At 33.6% G+C, this 18,879-nt stretch overlaps 2 protein-coding genes across 4 annotated transcripts in view; both read left to right on the top strand.

The window, feature by feature from the left end:
* The window catches only part of LOC113516071 (protein gooseberry), a 31,106-nt gene extending 13,904 nt beyond the window's left edge, over positions 1-17,202 (top strand). The window contains exons 1-6 of one of the 3 annotated variants that reach the window (XM_031909006.2): positions 4,391-4,429; positions 6,989-7,161; positions 7,551-7,809; positions 9,419-9,618; positions 10,339-10,952; positions 15,847-17,202. In XM_031909006.2, the coding sequence (XP_031764866.1) occupies positions 4,417-4,429; positions 6,989-7,161; positions 7,551-7,809; positions 9,419-9,618; positions 10,339-10,952; positions 15,847-15,967 (1,380 nt within the window). In that variant the 5' untranslated portion in view covers positions 4,391-4,416 and the 3' untranslated portion in view covers positions 15,968-17,202. Of the gene's footprint in view, positions 1-4,390; positions 4,430-6,988; positions 7,162-7,550; positions 7,810-9,418; positions 9,619-10,338; positions 10,953-15,846 lie in introns of those variants that run through there. The other 2 variants (XM_026900422.3, XM_031909007.2) reach the window with 2 other exon arrangements.
* Positions 951-3,691, top strand: LOC128202072 (uncharacterized). Its single transcript, XM_052901042.1, has 2 exons — positions 951-1,131; positions 1,390-3,691. Exon 2 carries the CDS (start codon positions 1,391-1,393, stop codon positions 3,206-3,208), a length of 1,818 nt encoding a protein of 605 aa, XP_052757002.1. The 5' UTR covers positions 951-1,131; position 1,390; the 3' UTR covers positions 3,209-3,691.
* Positions 17,203-18,879: the final 1,677 nt, after the last annotated feature.

The raw sequence follows: 18,879 nt of genomic DNA, 5'->3' as shown, positions 1-18,879 counted from the left end.
TAAGAATAATTATTTATTTTTGTAGTTAAGTTTGGAAAAAATATTGTAGTCTTCTTATTATCGTAATCAGCTTACTCGTAGATCATACTCCGAAACAGTATAACTATACTCTGTCCCTCTCCAAACTCGATCTGTCATCCAGTTTTTGTTTTTATATGCATACATACGTACGCCATCTGTTTATCTAATAGTAATGGATTTCTATAAATTGTTCGAAGTAAGATTATATATACTTAAATCATAGCAATCCACTATATAAAAAGTATAATAAATTTATACCGTCTTAGTTTTATAATACGCAATAAATTAATTGAATTCTTTGAACTACGACCAGGTTCCGTAGAAATTATAATATGTATGATTATCGTATGTACAGCTCAGGTGGAAGGAAAGCGGCATGGCGAGTGACGTAAAGCCTCATATAAATTTTAGTATAGGCACATTAATGTCGCTACGTGAAATTGATTTGCAGGCAGAAACATATTATGATTGTGAAAACGGGGTTTACGATTTATTTACACATTACGATATCGACTTCGTACATTATAAACTATCATTGTACCATTGTTAGCAAGTGCTAGGAGAAAATTCGCCAGAAAATGATACTACTCGTCCGAAGAATAGGAGAAAATCATAACTTTGTAAGTGAAATTCGATTTTCCAATTAATTGCAACGTTTAAATTTCAAGAGTCACGCTATATTTTGCATCTATCTATATATACATATATATAGACAAAGTAGCTATAATAGTTTGTCTATAATAAATTTGTTAGCAAATATGTTTACGCTTATTGCGTTCATAATTTTATTAGTCGCTTGTCTTGTGTCACAACTTTTGCTAATACAAAATTAATAGATACTATAGCACATAATATCTTACGGGGTAATTTGTATACTATAAATCAAATAGCATATGAATAGTAATGAATTGTGAGTTATGTAGGGTAGGGCGGGGCTAAAAGGTCCGCGGGTAAAAAGGTCCACCATGCCTATCTCCGAAACTAAGTGCACGTTAGACAACGGAGTGACCGGTGCGTGAAGGGGACGAGGGACGGGTGCGCATGCCGCCCCGCGCAGTGCATTTTCTAGAGCCGGCAAGAGTGTACGCGCAAGTGGTGCGAAAATTACACGTAAGTAATGTTTTAGATTTTACTTAGTTTTAGTCTCATTGTTCGATTTTTAAACTTACGAAACATAATTTCTCTGTATAAATGTTTAGTGGTATTAAGTTTCACGTAGTGCCATTGTTTTTTTGTTTGCATCACCTTGTTTTTCTACATAACCTAAAACAACAGTCCACCTACCATTGGGGCACAAAGGACCGCGGTGGACCTTTAAGCCCCACGAATTATTTTGATTCTATGTATTAATTTCTATTTTATTTTCAGAATGCGGAATTATAAAAAAACCACTGAGCGTGGTACGAAGTCCGTTGAGCTGATGAAGCGAGCGGCTGATTTAGTCGCAAATGAAGATAAATCAATAAGGCAAGTTTGTCGTGACTATGAGATTAGCAGAACTTCATTGAAGAGATTCATGGCGCGGTTAAAGGAAAATCCGGAGTCGCCAAAATTTGGCTACGGCACTCCCAGATTAGTGTTTAACCAAGAACAAGAAACTTCTCTCTGCGAGTATTTACTGACACTTGCACAAATCTTTCACGGTATAGGCCCTAAAGATGTTCGTCGCTTGGCTTATGAATGCGCTGTAAAATATAATTTGAAGATTCCTGAGGTATGGCACACAAATAAGATGGCTGGAAAGGACTGGCTGACGGGATTCTTGTCAAGGAATGACCGTCTCTCTATCAGGAAGCCAGAGGCTACTAGTTTGAGCAGGGCCACCTCTTTCAATCGAACGAACGTTTGTGAATATTTTGATAAATTGGCACACGTGATGGATCGTCACAAATTCAGAGGTTCGTCTATATGGAATGCTGATGAGACTGGTGTCTCGACTGTAAATAAACCTTCAAAAATAATTGCAGCCAAAGGGAAAAGAAACGTCGGGTCTGTCACATCTGCTGAAAGAGGAACTAATGTAACATTGTTGGTAGCTGTTTCGGCAACTGGATCTTCGATACCTCCAATGTTCGTATTTCCAAGAAAGAAATACCAAGATCATTTCGTGCGAGATGGGCCAGCAGAATGTATTGGTGCAGGAAATGCAAGCGGCTGGATGACTGATACGGAATTCTTGCTTTTTATGAAACATTTCATCACTTATGTGAAGCCAACTAAAGAGTCGCCAGTTTTGCTTTTACTAGACAATCACAGTTCGCACTTGTCAGTGGAAGTGTTGGATCTAGCGAAAAATAATGGAGTAGTGATGCTGTCGTATCCTCCTCATTGTTCCCATAAGCTGCAGCCCTTAGACGTGTCTGTTTTCGGGCCGTTTAAAAGGTATTTATCGTCAGCACAAGATTCATGGATGCGTGGCCACCCAGGAAAAACAATGAGCATTTACGATATCCCAGGCATCGTCCGAACAGCTTTACCTTTGGCACTGACTCCCAACAACATCTCGAAAGGGTTTCAAAAAGCTGGGGTTTACCCGTTCAACCGGGAAGTGTTTGATGAGTCGGACTTCGCTCCAAGTTTTGTGACAGACCGACCAAATCCGAACAATCCAACAACGTCTTCTGTACCTAATGAGTCACAGCCGCCTATGTCTACAGAGCCCCAGTTGCCTATTTCTCCAGGTTCACCAAGTTTGTTAATTTCTTCGCAGCCCGAAGTTGTAGCAGTTGTTTCAGCAAGTATATCTCCTGTATCTCCTTCTCAGTTGTCTACAGTAGGGCCTCAGTTGCCTACCGTCTCAGTTTTGCTGTCCTCAAGTGACCTAATGTTGTCTTCTACAGCTGCTGTTGAAAAAGATTGTCTGCCATTAAGGTCCTGTACAGTTCCATCTTCAAACATTGAGCCTCAACCATCTACGTCAGCTTCATCCTTGTTTGCTCAGCCATCAATATTTTCTCCGGAATCCATCAGGCCTTTCCCTCAGGCAGGACCGCGTAATGTTACCAGCAGGAAACGACGAAAGGCAGCTATATTAACAGACACACCTGAAAAGGAAGCGTTGTCTTTGGAACAAGAAAATAAAAAGAAGAAGAAAATGGTCTCTCGTAAAAAAGCTGTCTCGAAGAAAAATAAACAAGTGAAAAAAAGATTTTACAAGAAAAAGATACAAATAAAAATAAACAAGTGAAAAGAAAGATTATACAAGAAAAAGATACGAGTTCGAGTTCTGAAGAAGAAGAATGTCTTTGTCTGGAATGCTGCGAGTCATTTGCTGACAGTGTTGCAGGAGAAGGCTGGATTCAATGTAATACCTGTAAAGGTTGGGCCCACGATAAGTGTGCCAAACATCACTCATCATCTCTTGCATACGAATGTAAGAATTGTCAGTCTGATGAAGATTAGTTATTAGTTTTTTGTTGAAAATACTTATTTTTTTAAATTGTTTAAGTTGCTAAAGATGTTACCGATTTCTTTTATGAATATGTACGATTTTGAGATACTACAATTGTTTTAAGATGTTACCTTTATCAAGATCAAAAAGACCAAAGACCTAAAGATTTGTTATTAAGACTGATTATAACTGTGCCTTATAATTATATAACTTAGTTACCAGTGCAAAATAGGTCGCAACATATCTGTCGATTAAAATATAATAAATATAAAGATTATTTATTTTTATTTATTTCCTACATTTGACCACAAAATATGATTTAGTTGTCGTGGTTCTTTTTACCCCAAGACTGGTCCTTTTTACCCCACCTGCGGGGTAAAAAGGACCATTTGACATTACATTTTGTATCGCCCATATTGGGCGCATTGGTAAATTCTGGCCGTATTCACCTATGGCAACTTATAGATGAAGGATTAAACTTTCTATTATTATTAAAGTCTTTCCCAGGAACCTTAAACGTACGTAGTTATGACACAATATACGCAAAATGGACCTTTTAGCCCCGCCCTACCCTACTATATTAAAGTAAATAGAATATAATACTTCGAGAGTCTAATCGATGCTATATAAATACTTAAAATAAGAAAGTTCGGTCGTTTATAATCAATCCACAACGATAGGATTTGAGAAATCCAATTTCCCATTAACAATGAGTGATAACCCGAAACTACCAAGGAGGTTGATGAAAATGTGATTGTTAATTAACGTTGACACAGAAATGCGAATAGTGAATTCGAAATCTTCATTTAACTCGTCACGGTGTGCCTCTCGCGTTTAGCATTAAATGATTGACTCTGTTTCAATTTCGTCTAACACGAATGCGGCGGTTGAACGAATCGATACACGATTATGTGATTGTGAGAAAAATTTATACCTTAGGTACTGTATCTATGTTTACTGCTTAGTGTGTGATTATATCCCAAAGAAGCGAGTCCTGTTATATTATGCATAAAGCACGTGAGTAAAAGTTCAATACATGAATTTGAGTTCTGAAATATTGTATTTTTTGTTTGTTGGTGTTATTTATTATCAATGCTCCATATATCTATACCACCCTGGTAGTTACTTTTGTTAAAATTCATTCGTGCATGATCAAAAAGCGCTTCCGGACGATTAGTTGCCAACGAATATTTGAATTTGTTGTTAACTTTGCCTCCTTTTGCGTTAATAGCGTTACAATGTTTGTGAATTCTATTACGCATTGTGCACTAGACGTCTGCATTGTGTATTTGTAGTCGGCCTTTTATCAATTGTGCATTGGACTGATCCTGTTTCGCCATGAATGTGTATTTCTTCTCAGTCTATTAAGTACTAAAAACTGTTGTGTCTAATATTTTCATTCGATAATGATTATAAATAACTTTTTTAATTGATAATACACACCTACTTGCCAATAATGCAACAGATATTATAATGAAGTGATACATTATTATAAAGCCACCCACATTTGTGTAGCGGGGTTATTATGGACACGTTATGCGTCATAAATATTTCGGGAACATAAAATTAACACTCAGAAACATGGGCTTTCGAGGCACCGCAGCGTCTACCGACGCCAAAAAAACAGGGATCGCTTGCAGAACCACAACGAAGGTCCGGCATCACCTCAAAAGATGGTATTATACTTCAAAATGAAGTCAATCCTTATTTTTATGGAGAGAAGGTCTAAATCTTAATGGTGCGATGAAAGCGTCACAGGCAACAAATCTTTGTTTTCGTTTGTTGTAATTTGTTATCGTATTCTGTTTGCGTTACGGTTTAAATTAGATTGTTTTATCGTGCACATTCGGTATCTGTTCTTATCTAGGGGCATACTTGTTGACATGTTGTCTAATTGATTGGTGTTTCTCAGTAGGGGTCTAGGGTCTTATATGTGGCGGTTCCTTTGAGGAATTATTTGAAATTGATAAACTATAAATGCCTTCACAAGTGGGAGATGCCACTGTTATTTTTTTTGTTCAGAAAGTATAGCTAACTAAATGCAGATGAGTTCTTAAAATGAATTGAGTTGATTAATTTGTAAGGATTTAATCATAATCAATAAATTACATAATTATTACATTTTTGCAAATGGAATTTATATATGTATTTTTTATTATAATTTTTAGTTTAATTTAATTATGAATTTTTGTGTAACATAATAAAAGGGAAGGACGTTTTTAATTCAACATGAACAACTAAACTTTTTAATTATAATATTTATATAGTTAATTATTTGTAATGATATTTTCTAACAATAAATAAATATAGTTAAAATTTATATTATCATAACAATATTTTTATGTTAACAATAATAAGGATCATGTACTTATAGTAAAATTAACCCTATATAATATAATAAGTTATTTACGTAAAATAATATTTATATAAAACTAAACTATGCCTATATGTAATAATATAATATATCTAATAGTTCCATTCAGAGTGAAGCGCGCCCAACTGAACACTTAATATAATAATAAAAGTTGCGTTTTTATTTCTATAAAACGTCATCTCATCTCTATAGAAACTAAGATGCATGCACAAAAGCGCTGCAAAAATTCAAGGATCGGCGGTCTCCTTTGACGATAGGTGGTCCACAATTCCACCAGCCACTGCTCCGTACGAATGATGTGATTATAATAGCGACACCTCTCTCACATAAATACATCAATAAGTCAAGATATTTTATCTCCCATAGAATTTTATTAGCAAACATTATCGAATAAACTTAATTACTTTTCGATACCCATCATTGCAAAACACTAATTAAAATCTTGATGACTTTCTTTTACGCTTTGGAAAATCGAGAATGATTCATCAAATTGGATGCACAGATTATGAACTGGATCGCTTTTAATCTAGAAGTTACATCACCTATTTAGTTTTTTTGGTCAACAAAATTGTTGTCGATACACAACTCATAAAACATAAGGCGAAATGAACTGAAACCGAAAATAGTTTAAGTGTTATCGTTTTTGCTTGACCGCATTCATGTTAAAAGAAATTGGATACTCTTGCTTGAGGAGACTGGCAATGGAACGTAAAATTACGAGGTGATCGAGGACTACCATACAAGCGCGGATAGCAAATCCGACAAGAACCGATGTGCGCCCGTTTTGTGTTATTAATGTATTGTTGCCATTGATGCTTCACGCGTTATTTGATTTCAATAGAGCTACTGGTTTTTAGATTTGTAGGTATATTATAAACTCATTCGCTTTTTGTCATAATTCAGTTTCTTTCGTTACAAAAATGACCATTCATGAAATGACCGTAGTTGCTCTGTTGTGCTCTATAATTCAACAAGAAATAATCATTGTAATATATTTTAATCTGCTTTTTCTGTGCTACTACCAAACTCAATAAATATATTGTATATTAAGCCTAATGACAAGCAAAATTCAACCAGTCACAATGAACAGTTATGACTATAGTAATTACACATAACATTGAAAATTGAATGGTCTATATAACATTAGTATTATTGTTAGTAGTGTTAGAATGTCCGTGGTACAAAGAACTCAATTTTTACAGGTCAGGGTCGTATGAATCAGTTGGGTGGAGTGTTTATTAATGGACGTCCATTGCCGAACCACATCAGGCTGAAGATTGTGGAGATGGCAGCAGCAGGAGTGCGTCCTTGTGTCATCTCGCGGCAACTACGCGTCTCGCATGGCTGCGTTTCTAAGATTCTCAATAGATATCAGGTAAAAATATTTAGAACATCTCTAGAAAAATGTTATAATATAAGAATTAAGATATATTAATGAAGCGTTTAGCCCCGTAGGTCACTGCGTAGAATGGGCCATTCCTTCCTTTCCCGTGGGTGTCGTAAGAGGAGACTAAGGAAGCTTATGATGGAGCGATGAGCAGCAACGTCCCTATTAAAACGTTACCAAAAGCCAAACTGCGGTTGCCAACCCGCCTGCTAAGCATGGCAACTACTAGCAAAACTCCCCGTGTTTGTTTTGCTATTAGTTGCCACGCTTACGTTCAGCAGTGGATAATTAACGGCTGATGGCGACAATGAAGCGTCTAAAATATTTTTTTTTTTATTGTTTGTAAATGTATTTTTAATTAGTTTTTTATTAATCAGGAAACTGGTTCCATCCGGCCTGGTGTTATCGGAGGATCGAAACCAAGAGTGGCAACGCCTGAAGTAGAAAATAGGATAGAAGAACTGAAGAGACAAAACCCAGGTATATTCTCCTGGGAAATTAGAGATAAACTAATAAAAGAAGGCATCTGTGATAAAAACACAGCTCCGTCAGTCAGTTCAATTTCGAGACTAATAAGAGGAGGCAAAAGGGACGAATCAGATCCTAGAAGAAATCACAGCATTGATGGTATTCTAGGTAAGTCATACTTACCTTGACTTTAATTGATTGATGGAATACAATAATTTTCATCGAGTGATTTATCTACGATTTGACTTCCCAAGTTTCAATGTTAATTAGTTAAATATAATTATAGTTATAGCCTCATATATTTTTTTATCTCAGATGCATGGGTAATATTTGAGTTCAACCACATCAAGTAGCTTTTCACGTAGTTTGCATAAAACTTTATATTGCTTTAGTTCGCGCAGTGTTTCATGGTAAAGAATTACCTACTACTACATTTGCATTATTAAATTCCAGACGTAAATATTAACTATACATTAACATCACCTCACAAGAAGACTACGAATATAATTAACAATAGTTAGATCAAACCTTGACGAAAATATTCAATTATTGCATATTTAAAAAGGTGAGAAAACCTTCAAGATAATGATGCGTAAATAACTTGCCGTGTCATCGTAGTCCTTAACGCCAATCCGAGACCATAATCACTTAATTTAGTTCAAAGCACACTATTATTATAAATTTATTCTTATAATGAGACTGTCGGAACGTTTGCAAACTTCAGAAAATAGCGTATAAAGTTAATAATCCACGTAAAAGTGAAGCGGACGCGCGAGCGCACGCCACGGCAGCGCCCCTTGTGTCGGCTTCGAAATTGTAGGTTATAAAAATGAAATTAGTATCCAAAGGTGTTATTATCCCATCGCGTTTGGCCGCAGGGCTTGCATTACGACAATCTGTCCGTACTGCACGTCTTGTGCCGTATAGCTATCCAATATAAAATGGCGCTCCTAATATCCCGGTTCAACGATGGAGTGCGCTTTTGCTTGCAAGATTCTGCACCGCGATAAGATTATGCATATTAAGTTGTGCGCGGCTAAAGTAATATCTACACTGGAAAAGCGGCCTCTATATAACTCAGTCTCGAGTATTGAAAATGTGCGGTTCGTGCTTGGCCTGTGACGATGGTTAACGGTGCGTTTCGGTCTCAGCTTTTCGTGGAAATATTTGCATATGCGCTTTCATAAATGCATTGGTAATTATACATAATTGTCATCGATGAAAAGTGAGTTTTTGTTTCGTAAGATCTACATTTTTCTACCACTGTCTACTAACCTACTACATACGCAATAGTTACATATTGTGGTTACAGTGAATAAAATTAAATGGCAATAGCCACATCAACCTCATAGTAATTTAAATCTGTTTTATCATTAACTACCTTGAAGTAATATTTGTTGACGCTCCAAAGGAACTAATTCGATGATTCTACAAACGTAATATAATGTGGTTACGTTTAATGTAATCGGACCGCGTGTGGTCTGCCCGGTAGTAAGAAGGTAATCAACACGAAACAAAACAAAATAACAAAAGCTTTAGATAGAAAGTCACCATTTACTATAACAAAATTTTATGTAATAAAATTCCAGTAGGTATGTAGCTTCATGTTTATGTGGCAATTTATAATGTCAGACACGCAGTTATCTGAGATTCCATTATTAGTGCCAAGAAAATGCTAATGACATACAGAAATTTTCAGTTTAATTTAAAAATATCATCATTTACCATAATGCGCCTAAGGTTTTTGTGCTAAATAATTGTTTTTTTATTTTAAAAGGGCCGTCGTCTTGTGAAGATTCAGATACTGAATCAGAACCTGGTATTACGTTAAAAAGGAAGCAACGGAGATCTAGAACAACATTCTCTGGAGATCAGCTCGAGGCTTTGGAGCGAGCATTCACTAGAACTCAGTATCCAGATGTTTACACAAGAGAAGAACTGGCACAGAAAACTAAACTCACTGAAGCAAGGGTTCAGGTACGTTATAAAATTTGACATTTATAATATGTCTACAATATCAATGACAGATGAGTGCATTAAACAAATTCATTGTTATATTCCATTCAATTCCCGCCCCTCGAGGGCGTGATATAAAAAAATAAGTAATTACTTTTATTATTAATTATGGATAACATTTGTAATCGAGCTACCATATGTTGTTCACCGCTACCGTTTCATTCTTAGTTTTTGTGGGATTAATAACATTCGGTTATCATTGATCTTATATAAAATATCATTATACTTTATCTTACAGTGTTATTACATCCAATATTCTCAATAAGAAATTAAATAAGGGTTTTTAGTGTATGTATTGAACTCAACGTCGAAGCAAATTAATTATTTTGATTTCTCTTGAGTGACGGCTATTCCTAGGATTACGTTGCGAGATCTCACCAACACAATTAGTCGAGTGGATTTATTTCAAGATACAAGTACACTTTAGCTTCGATTCTCTGGTACTTGGAATTGTAATTGTTCGGTTGTTATTTATATTATATGATGATGATGTTTACAGAAATAAGTTGCATTTACATTAATATTATAATAAAATACTATTTTATTTTTATACTTGCCTATCAAAGAAGCCCTTTCGAATTCAGTATTATACTAGAAGAAAACACGATTAATTCCATTTTTAACATACATAATACGTTCAAATTTAATTTCTTATAAAATAAAACAATTTATTTTGTTTAGGTATGGTTTTCTAACCGAAGAGCACGACTGCGGAAACAACTCAATTCACAACAACTTAGTGCTTTTAATACCATGTCATTGCAATCAGCGTTTCCTTCCGTCCATCAACAGTATGAGCCCCCTTCGACCTTCAATACCCAATGTGCAACATGGCAGCAGTCATATTCATCAGCTCTGGGGTCAAGTTCAGTTCTGAATTCAGCGCTTGCGCCCTCTCTCCACCAATCTCCTTTAACGGCCCCATCTGTTTGCCAGTCAGCGCTAGCAGCATCGTCATTGCATCCACCTACATCTAGTTCCTTCTCTACCGGAAATCTAACTCCTTTATCGCATTCTTCTGAACTTGCAACACCGTTGCAACCACCAGCAGAAGCCACACCGCCCAGTTCGAGTCCAGCAACAACAACTCCATCTGCAAACCAAAGTAGTGGAATTACATACCCACACTCGAGCTATTCAAATCCGAGCGACGCAGTTACACACTCTTATGGTTATGGGGATTATTCAAAACAAGAACATGCGATGTCAGCTCACAATCATTGGGCTTCAAGACAACTCAGTGCTCATCCGCAGAACAAGTTAGCAGAAGTTGGTGCTTGGCCAGAAAACTATAGGTAAGACATGTAATGTAAGTTATTATTGAAACTAAGAATTAGTATTAGTACCCTGATACAAATTATACATCTCAATAATCCCTGGCGGCGATCAAGTAGCTTTATGAATTATTGATGTTCGGCTACTCATGTTCCGTCTTGAATTGTTCGGATGAATATGCAATTATAATGAACTGACCTTTGTTGCTGACGATTTAAATAACAATTTATTAAGACCGATATAACTATAATAATAATAGGTTAGAGGCGACGCTTTAAAATGACATCATTTTAGATGGTTTGTTGTTATAGTATAATTTAGTTTGATGATTTAGACTGAATAATTCTAATCCCATAGTAAGCGGCGTCCGGTGGCTATCAGCAGGCGTGAGGCTCGATCGCAAATCGGGGTGCATTCGTTTTATTACTTTTCACCTTCCTTTATCATTAGCCGAAGCAGCCGCTAATCAATTAAGAGTGTAAGAAGTCGGCCATTATACGCCGCGCGGGTGGTTATTACAGAGCCAGCTTCGTAATACGCCGATTCGATCGTGAGCGCAATAGGGTTGCGAATTTTATAGTGATTTTCAATCAATTTTTAATTATTTTTTGTTTGTGTGAGTGTTTTTTAAATATATATATAGTATTGAGTAGTCAATGATAAAGTATAATAAGAGTCTCGTGATTTCTTAGTTGGTAGATATTTGTAATTCCCAAAGTGAATTTGTCGAAAGAGAATGTGACAAACATTGTCGTATTGTACTCTATACGGCAACGACATTTATCTGTGTTATCTAGACAAAGCATGTCTATAAACCTCACATTGGACCACACACAATATCTCGTCTTGCACAATGATGAACAAACTAATAATATATGGGTTAGCCGCGTTTATATGGTGAACTGTTTTATCTAGTCCTTTGATTGACGTAACATATGTAACTGACTGAACCTCATTTATTTTTCGTCTGCCAAAAATGTACTGTACATTTGCGAAATATGGACGACTTTAATATTCCATATCCATGTATTGTGACGGCTATGCTACACGTGTAATATTTAAATCTCAAATAGTACTCAAAAAAAAAAAATAGTACTCAATACACATTTGTGTTTAGAAATATATAGTATATTATACTGTCTCGTTATTAGTATCCTATCACTTTCCCTTTATTCATGTTCTGTTATAGATCATTCTTAAGCGCGTTTAAATTACTTGTTTTATCATCACAGACGTTACCTCAACGTCACTTTTTAGAGCTTGGTCTCCATGACGTTAAAATCTTGTTCTACATTTTATCCGAAATTCGGCCAATATAATCAGCGCGTAGTATGGAACGAAGATAGAGTAAATAGTTATGCATAATAATAAGTGTGCTGAAAACTAAAAACAGAATTCGAATAGACTAGCTTATCCAAGAAGTGGTTATTAAAATCGCTACCTCTTAACTCAAATGTTTGAAACTATTGTAGTGTAATAAAAATAGACTTATGATAAAATATTACAACTTACTATGCTTATGGTGAACAATGACAGGATATTAGTGGAGGATGTAACGATGAGGATAATGTCAGATCAAGAGAATTCATTTTGAATTAATCATATTGGACCAGACGATTTCCAGAGGTAGGTCGCGTAGAGATCGACTTGTTGATATGGTATATTGATAGCATCCCGCTTTCCTATTATTAACAATATCTTTCTCCCTCATCGCCCTGTTAGGGTCAACATGAACAGTTAAGGAAACAAAGGATACTGAAGATTAACTGGATATGAGAGTAATATGAGTACAATACATTACGGGAAGAGATAAAGACACGTTGCTTTGTAGCAAACAGCAATTAATGAGAGGCGAACGTGACATTAGAACAGTGAACCCGAGCATTAAAGTAAGGTAACCCAGTATTAAAACTTATCTGCAGCTATTTGCATTCGACTTCCTAAACAGCGTGGTTTGCGTGCGCGCAACACTCGCGCGCCAGTTTAACGAAACCGTTCGACCTGCGTTTTCACTTGCAATTCGAAATTCAAAACAGCTGTTTCCTTTAGAAATTTCGGGTCACATGCATTTTAATTATTTCAAGTCTTATTTTAAAATTTCCGTTCAGACTCAAAATGTGTCAATGTAATTCTTTGCATAATTTTCTTAATATTAAAGTATTTCGCTCGGACTAAATATCGTGTATGTAATGAAGAAAATATTGTTACAATAATTGTATCTATTATAAAATTATAGTACAGGAGTAGATTTGCATTCTGTTTGACGTCTTTATATATACGTATATAGAGTACATGTAATACTGAATAAAATAAAACGTAACATACTTAGATGGAATATAAGTTTTTCCAGGTCGCATTATTAAATTAATTTTAATGCTTAACTTCTATTTGTAAACGAGTATGTTGATAATTAATCTAAAAACAAATCTTCCTTAACATAATATACGTACATGTTTATATAGTGAAAGTTACAATATTAATAAATAATATTTAGATCAAGTTGTTATGTAATCACAGTGCATATTTGGTATCCATAAATTTTACTTTAAAATACAATAGAATAAACAGGAAAAAAGAATTAAGAAAAAAAAACGTTTGAAATAAGACATTCCTCGGTTAGCTTTTTTATTTATACTGTTTTGTATGCGAGTATAATTAAAGTACGGTGTAAAAGGTTTCATAGCGTCAGCACAATAATAACTACTTAAACAAAATAAGTAATTTGTAAATACGTTTCTATTTATTACTTGACCTTGTTCTAACCAATAATACTAGTACGGCAGTGAACTTTAATCGTACGAGCCACTGAATTAAACCGAAATTAAATTTTATTGCTCGTTCTAGTCACGATTTGTACGAAAAATAAGGTTTACGGACAAGAGGAGTACATTTGTTGTACAGCTATGTGTGCAGCCAAAAATATTGTCGAAACATTACATTAAATTTAAATCTATTTGGTACAAAGTAAAAATTAAGCTAAGTAATATTAAATATAGTTATTATATTTTATTATAGTTTGTTTCAACAGAACTTAATAAAAATGTTAACAAATGAATAAACCGTAAGACTGTTTGTTGATGTTCAACAGAAGTAAAAATAAAGAAAATCGATTATTTTGCTAAATGTTAATAACTCGTTAATAATTTCATTAAGAGACTATTTCTGTGATAGTTTCAGCAAAATTTAGTTATGGTTATATTGATTCATGAAAAAGGGATAAACAGTTTTCTTCGGAGTTGGCTAAGGTTACCATCTGGTAGGCTTTATGCTTGTTTGCTATCTCAGCGGTATAAAAAAAAATTAAAAGAGATTATAGTAGATATATTTCGTTGTTGGGAAAGTCGTTATTAATATTTATAATGGAGTTCTCGTTTTTTCTGCTGACATTACTCAAATTACGTACACGGTAGGCCAAAAATAAGTAACAATTACAAAGGCGCATTAGAGCGGCTACTCTGTGATTACAATTATTACCGCCTATAGGTTCTCAACATCTATGTATCGGTAGATCGGATTTGTCCCAATTAAATTGTTCATTTACGAATTAAATTGTGCACACTTCCCACGCTTTAACTTGATTTTTTTTATGTTCCGTCTATGTCACTATAATATCTAAAAGTATGAGATTCTTAATTTGATTGTATATTTTTGTGTATGTTATGCGATATCTTGGTTAATTAACCATTTTTTTTATTTTTATTAATAATTTTTAATTTTATATTTATATAAAAAAGTTTTACTTCAATAATGGTTATAAAATTTTTATTCTGTTATTTTTTAAATAAAATACTACATTTCTAGCTGAAAAGCTGGCGATTCCGTCCACGTGTATTAGGACAGAAACTTTCGTGTGTGTTAATCTAAGTCCAGACCGTATGGCCTAGATCATAATGGTCAAATTTCATTCAAATACATACATCAGCGGTTCAAGTAATAAACATATAAACAAGTATCAATTAAGTAACAAACATATAAACAAGTGGTAATAACATTTTAAAATATCACAAAAAAGTTAAACTTGCCATAAACGTAAGATGTCGAAATATTTCGTTAAAATACATTTCGACATCTTATTACAAAACCATATCTATCATATGTTTTGTTTTAAACAAAAAAATCTGTGTTGTTAAAAATAAAAGGTGTTTAAAGATATAAATTTTATTATAATAATTTATAGATTTTGGCACATAAAACTGCAAGTACATATTGTTACACGGTCTAAATAATGTTTATTCGCTTAGATTGTTAGATACTTTAGATAAAAAAAATAAATATATTGTTTTTACTTGTAATGCTATAGTGTAGTAATATATGTTTTTATTTAAACTAATGATTTTAAATAGAACATTACTACAGTTCATAAATGTAAATGTCAGTAAAGAATTATAATTAAGCTGGGCCCTTTCAGTGCTTAATTGTAGATTAACGTCATTCAATAGGTTAATTATATGATTCATATATTACGTCACAAGTTAGCAATTGCTATGACATATCTAGTATGACTGAATTTATGTTAATACAGATTAAATAGTTACATTATGGTCTTTACTGTTATAAATATAAAATAGTCAAAACTTATAATCGTTTAAAAGTAATTTTGATTAATCATTTTGCAGTTAAATGTACTTACATTTAACTGCAAAATGATTAATATGATAATACAATAATGATAATACAACAGAAAGGGTGATTCCCATGTAATAGATCCAAATAATGTTTAAAAATAGTAAACAAAATCATCACTTATTATTAAGGATATATTTGTGCTCAGAAGTAGAAGGTTGATAGCATGTTATGATGATTGAGATGAATATTTGTACCAAAATCAATAGACATGCCACCTTATGTTAATTATTAAAAATAATTATTATTTGTTTATTACCATAATAATATAAGTATTTTTTATTGTTACAGTTCCTTTTTCGGCACGAATGCATCACACTATGCCTCACATGCCCATTCCCCGACGGAGGCTAAGTCTGGGTATCCTTACTTAGGGCAACTTGGAGGAATGGATATGGGACGAGTTCACTAGTGAAATATTCACTGGTTTTATTCAGATGGCAATAAATATTACTTAGTAGTAAAATACATATTTGTAAATCTCAGTCATATTGTAAAATAATAAAAAAATATTAAATGGTGCCTTAATACATGGTTCAAATTAGATACTGTAAACAGAAGAGTAATATGAAGTCAGTCATTTTATTACATTAAAGGTATGGGAGGTAATTGAATGTTCCTATTATATGGAGATATAGCGTGATGATATCGTCACGCTAGTATATACTAAGCTTAATCGAAATCATTAGTATTTTTTGACGCAGTTTTCTACTAGTGAAATATAACATTTATCTAAAAAAAAATATGATAATCAAACGTCAAGAAAAAAATATTTAGACTTCCGTAATACCTCAAATATCATCGTTTCTCAATCCATGTATTTTTATTAAAAAAAAATCTAATTCACTGGTAAAATAATCTCTTAAAAGGGTGTTAATAATTTAAATTTCATGTAGTAAAACAATATGAACTCTCCTCCACGATTTTTACACGACTGACCGAAAAAGTAGAGCAATGTTTTCAAGGTTCATCTATGTATATTAATTTCTTTATTCAACCATAACTTCTAAATACCTATCGATCACACAGCGTTATTTGTAGAGAAAGTCTTGTACTATATTATTTTATCTAAATATTTTGCGGCTAATTTTATTAGTCTCACTATTTGTATTATACAGCTTTATTTAGAATAATTTTATAAATATATAATAAATTAAGTTTTATTGTATTATTTACGGTTCCTGATATTATTATACTATTGCAACGTCATTTAAACTATAATTATATAAATTAGTTATATTTAGATATTAAATGTTGTTATTAGTTTGTAAGTTGTTGAATAATGAATCTGTAAGAAACTAAAAATACTGTAAGTAATTTACGTAATTATATGAATGTGAAATGCCTTGCTTTATGAATGCCTTGATAGTAAGTAAACTATGAAATGTATTATTACCGTCTCTAAAATGATTGTAACATATATTTACCGATTCAGTAGCATTTTGTAATAAAGTATCACACATATCTTTTGGTCTTAGTCTCATTTTACTTATAATACTTATCGGTGAAATATAGAAATAATAAAATGCCTTAGATGACATGTGATTTTATATAAATATAGATATTTATTTTATTGATACTTTACTGCATATTAGAAATAGCCAATAGTTTGATAATAAGCACATTTGTATAAATAACAGTTACATAATAAAATAATTATGCCCAAAATAAATGAATATCATTGACAAGTTAGTTTCATTTGATAACTTTTACAGGATATGACAATATAGCGGTCGACTGTAGTGAGTAGTGATGAAATATATAAATAAATTAACTACTAGTTATTAACTAACCTTAGACCAAAAGATCCATTGGTGGATTAGGATTTTTTCACTAAGAGAATTATATAACTATCATGCTGGCCAGGTAAATTGGCATAGAATTTTGTTTCGATTCGGTTTAATTTTTTCATGGGATGGTGTAGGCAAAACTAATAAATAAAAAAATATATTATGTATTTTTAATTATAACCTAATAAATAAAGCTCTGTCTGCGTTGTTTTTATCTATCCACCTGCGAAATAAATTTCATTCAAATCTGTTCAGCAATTTAAACGTGCTAGTAAAAAATCTTCTAAACATCACTACATATTATAAAACGAAGTTCCCGGTTACGTCTGTTTATTTGTATATTCATGATGATCTTAAAAACTATTGATTTTTATATCATATTTTCATGCGGTTTTAATTTATCAACAAAGTGATCCCTTATGAAGGTTTATGGTTAAGTTGTATAATTTGTTAAGATTTTGTTTAAGTTGGTTGAAATACGACGATAATTGTTAAAGATATCGGAAAAATCGAGCTGTCTGGGAGCTTTAATCGATAATGCTGCCTAATTCGTTTCAGATATACATATATAACAAAATAACGTATGATGAGATTATTTCTCTTTTATAGGTCTACAAAAAGGTCCACAATACCATACGCTTTTTTTAATAGATGACAACACAATAGTAATCTGTGCTATCGGATACGCTGGCGGGGCATTAGTAAAAGATGATAGGTGAGGATGAAAAGGAAGGTCAGTTAGCACATCGTGACGAATACACATAGAACACGATGGTTTCCAAGGGAGACCAAGTGGAGGTCGATTTAGCTAGGTATATTGCTAGCAAAGGACCTGGTGACTACCAGGGAAGGGATTGTTAGTAAAGCGGATTCGCATTACTAACAACCACTACCCCTCAATAGCATAATAATATGCTATTAGCTATCTTTTAAGGATAGTTTACTGTACCCATTATATTTGCAAAATCTATTTAGAGAGATACAGAATAGTTGCCTTATGCGTTTCATACACATTATAAAAAACCTTTACATGACACAATCGCAAATTAAAAACTATCCGGGAGAAAATAAATTCAAGCGGTGTCGTACTCGCGTGCGGCGACGGGACTCGCTTGATGCAGCCGTCTATTTTAGTTTGTTTTTATGTATATTCATTTTACATTTTTAAATATTTGCATGATAGGAAATAAAATACCTTAAAAATACTTCATGTAGTATGGTGATATGATGTTCGTGTTTCTACCGTGAAGCAGTTGTGTTTGCATGGCTGTGTTTCGGTTTGAAGGGTGGGATATGGCGTGTATTTACTCGGTACGGAGGAATAACACCCGAGTCCTCAGGAATGGCAACGCATGAGGGCTATTATGGGCGAAACAGTATACTCTGTTATGTCCATGGTACTGCTCATGTCTATAGGCGACGGTAATCACTTTACATCAGGTGGGCCGTCAGCTTGTTTGCCATTCTAAGTTTAATAAAAAAAAAAGTACAGATTTTATTTATACTCGTGCAAAGCTTAGATAGATTGCTAGTT

This window comes from Galleria mellonella, unplaced genomic scaffold, assembly GCF_026898425.1.
Source record: "Galleria mellonella isolate WM207_F2 unplaced genomic scaffold, CSIRO_AGI_GalMel_v1 utg74, whole genome shotgun sequence".
Lineage (NCBI taxonomy): Eukaryota > Metazoa > Arthropoda > Insecta > Lepidoptera > Pyralidae > Galleria > Galleria mellonella.
This window is presented reverse-complemented; position numbering and strand designations above follow the sequence as displayed.